This window comes from Cavia porcellus, unplaced genomic scaffold, assembly GCF_034190915.1.
Source record: "Cavia porcellus strain 051 isolate PalLab524CR breed Dunkin Hartley unplaced genomic scaffold, mCavPor4.1 scaffold_23, whole genome shotgun sequence".
Classification (NCBI taxonomy): domain Eukaryota; kingdom Metazoa; phylum Chordata; class Mammalia; order Rodentia; family Caviidae; genus Cavia; species Cavia porcellus.
Genome location: NW_026947506.1, coordinates 15845660 through 15848337, shown reverse-complemented (window position 1 = coordinate 15848337; position 2678 = coordinate 15845660). Strand labels below are relative to the sequence as shown.

Here is a 2678-nt window from a genome sequence, read left to right as displayed (position 1 = left end):
CATGATACACAACTTCTAAATTCTCAAGATCCCATTTCCTTTTTCTGACCTTAAGACAGTGGTCCCTTCTCTCCCCTAGAGAGGCACAATTTAATATTTCCACATAGAAGAATGAGGTTTCCATGGATTGCCCTAGCATATTATGGTGCAGTGGCAGCAAATGTGGCCAGGGTTTTGGGAAGATAAATGGAGATGTGGGATCTTAGGACAGTCTCAAACGCTTGCATGGGGGTACTATGAATGCACACTGCATGGAAACCAGAGAGTGATAGGCTTCGGCCACCAAGTGAGGGTGGGACACCACCAGGGCCTTCCACTCAGAGGTCTCCAGGATGTCAGAAACATGAAAATTGATGAAATCCAGTGTCCGGGTTTTCAACTGATGTGCACTGTGGAGGTCAGCCAAGATGAGGATTTCCACGGCATTCTCCACAGAGAGGTTGCTGCACAGGTGATTCTCACACATGAGCTTCAGGCGCTCCAGACCAAACCTGGTTGCAGCCTCCAGCAGTTCAGTTGCCATGATCCCTAGGTTTGGTGCCTTTCCAGTGTACATAAAGTATATCATTTCCTTAAAAACTTCAGGATCCATGTCACTGATTTCAACACGATTCTTTTTGCTCCTTTGCTTTTCATGTTCAAACAACGCCATGAAAACTGGAGAGCGAGCTGCTAAGATGGCTTTGTGAGCCTGGAATTCCTGGCCAGCCACACACAAGCAACAGTCTGTGAGCTGGGATCGCTCCCACAGTCCTCCTAGATCCTCTGCCAAGCAGCCCTCAGGAACCTTATCCAGCTTCCTAATATTCTGGCTGGAATGATTGGTGGGATCTTGTGCTACTTTCACTTCACAGAAGAAGGAAAGCTTGTCATTGGAGAGAAGCCCATTGTTTGGATCCAAAAGAAACTCTCTAAGGATGAAATTTTTGAATCCCCAGTCCTTTCCTCGCACAAATGTATAAGCTTGTGGACTTGAGAGCTCTTTTGTTTTCTCTCCTTTGGCATTCAGAATGGAAAAGGTGAATTTTGCATGAGCTACCCTCCTTGGACAGCAGATCATTCCCAGGTATAGGGACACATAATCTTTGCTTTGCTCATCAAGACCATTTGGGTAGAGTCGTAAGCACCATTTCACTTGATCATTTCCTTCAGGTGAAAAGATTGAAGTTTGAATGCAGTCATCTATTTCCTTTAGGCAAAATCTAATGTTATCAATGGTCCACAAAAAGGACACGTTCACTACTTTGATGTCTGTGGTGTACCTGCTGTCCACTGTTGGCCCCCGTGACATTTCTGCTGGGCCTGCGGTACTGGAAACCCTTAACATCAGCAGAGTGAAAGTGCAGCAAGCTTGTCAAGTCACAGGAATCCAATTTCTTCTTCACCAGATGGCACAAATTTCACTGCAGTCAGCAGTTCCAAGACAGGCAGGGCAGTATGGCAATCACAAGTAGAGAGCCTAGTTTATAGATTAAAAGAAATACGTATTTAGAAATAAGCTGACTGAGATTTCCTAGTATATAAGTCAATTCTGAAATGTTTCTTGATCACTCAAAGAAATAGCTCACCAAAATGCACAGACCTTAAAATATGAAGCCTTGTTGAGTCCCGTCTGAGTTCCTTTCAGGAGGCGAATTCATTTGGGCTGGAAGCAAGGATATGATTTCCAAGTTTCAAGCAGGGAACCGCCTCATCATGGAAACAGAAAGGATTCTTCCTTCTTGGTGTCCCTTTTATAACTCTTAGGACAGGATCCACCCTATGGTGGTGCTTCCCACCCTATTCTAATCCAATTGCCCTAGGTGTGTCTCACTCAAAATGTGAGAGTCAGTCAATTTTCATCCTACCTGTCTTTTCTATATGTTTAAGAAAACAGTCTGTTTTACTAGCCCAGAATTTCTTTTGTCTCATTTATATGGGGGAGTTCTCTGGTCTATCGTCTTCCTGCCATTTCCAGAAGATGAGAGGCTAGGGTGGAGGATAGTAACTCCAGCATGCCACTGTTCTCAGTAGGCCCTCTGTGTGTATTCCTTTCTGGTGGTAAGGAGCAAAGCAGGACAGAGAGGGAAATAAGGCAACTTTTCCCTTGGGATCACATGTGGGTGAAAGCCAGTTGCAGGGAAGTAATGTGAAGGGAGCAGATTCAAGGCTCCATGAGAAATAGGTGTGCTGGGAGTGAAGAGGTGGTTCTTCTGGGTAATCTGATACAGTGTCAGGAGCAAGGGACATGGATTTGGGACAGGTACAAACAGTGAAGATTGGCAGAATGTCTCTAAACCTAAAGTCTAGTGTGGGACAACTGTAAATGCTACTTGCTCAGAGCTCTTAGATCTCCTACTAACATAGTTCACTCCTTGGAACCAATGTTTGGAAATAGTAACACTACTGAGTTCCACTGGCATTTCCTGGGACATGGGTCATGCTGGGAGTGCCAGGAGTCCAGGCAAAGCCTCTCCCCACCAGGAGCAGCTGTGGGTCTCCCAGCCTGCAGGCTGAAAAACAAACATCACATCTTCTCCCCCTCTCCCATAAGCAAGTCGGAGAAAGTAATGTGGACGTCCCTTGAGAGGTTGACCCTAGGCAATGTAGTAAGGAGGGGATTTCCTTCTATCATCTCTTTGAAGCCCAATACTTTTATCCATGTTTTGGTTTGTTCTATATAATACGGTTTTTTTTTT

At 45.0% G+C, this 2678-nt stretch overlaps 1 protein-coding gene across 1 annotated transcript; it reads right to left on the bottom strand.

Annotated features, from left to right (window-relative positions):
• Positions 1 to 202: 202 nt before the first annotated feature.
• LOC100734101 (speckle-type POZ protein-like) lies at positions 203 to 1327 on the bottom strand. The gene has a single exon (XM_063233643.1). It carries the CDS (start codon positions 1325 to 1327, stop codon positions 203 to 205), a length of 1125 nt encoding a protein of 374 aa, XP_063089713.1.
• Between the last annotated feature and the right edge of the window lie 1351 nt (positions 1328 to 2678).

What these genes read in the sequence shown, in the direction of transcription:
- LOC100734101 (XM_063233643.1), bottom strand. Translation starts at nt 1,327, where the DNA reads ATGTTAAGGGTTTCCAGTACCGCAGGCCCAGCAGAAATGTCACGGGGG.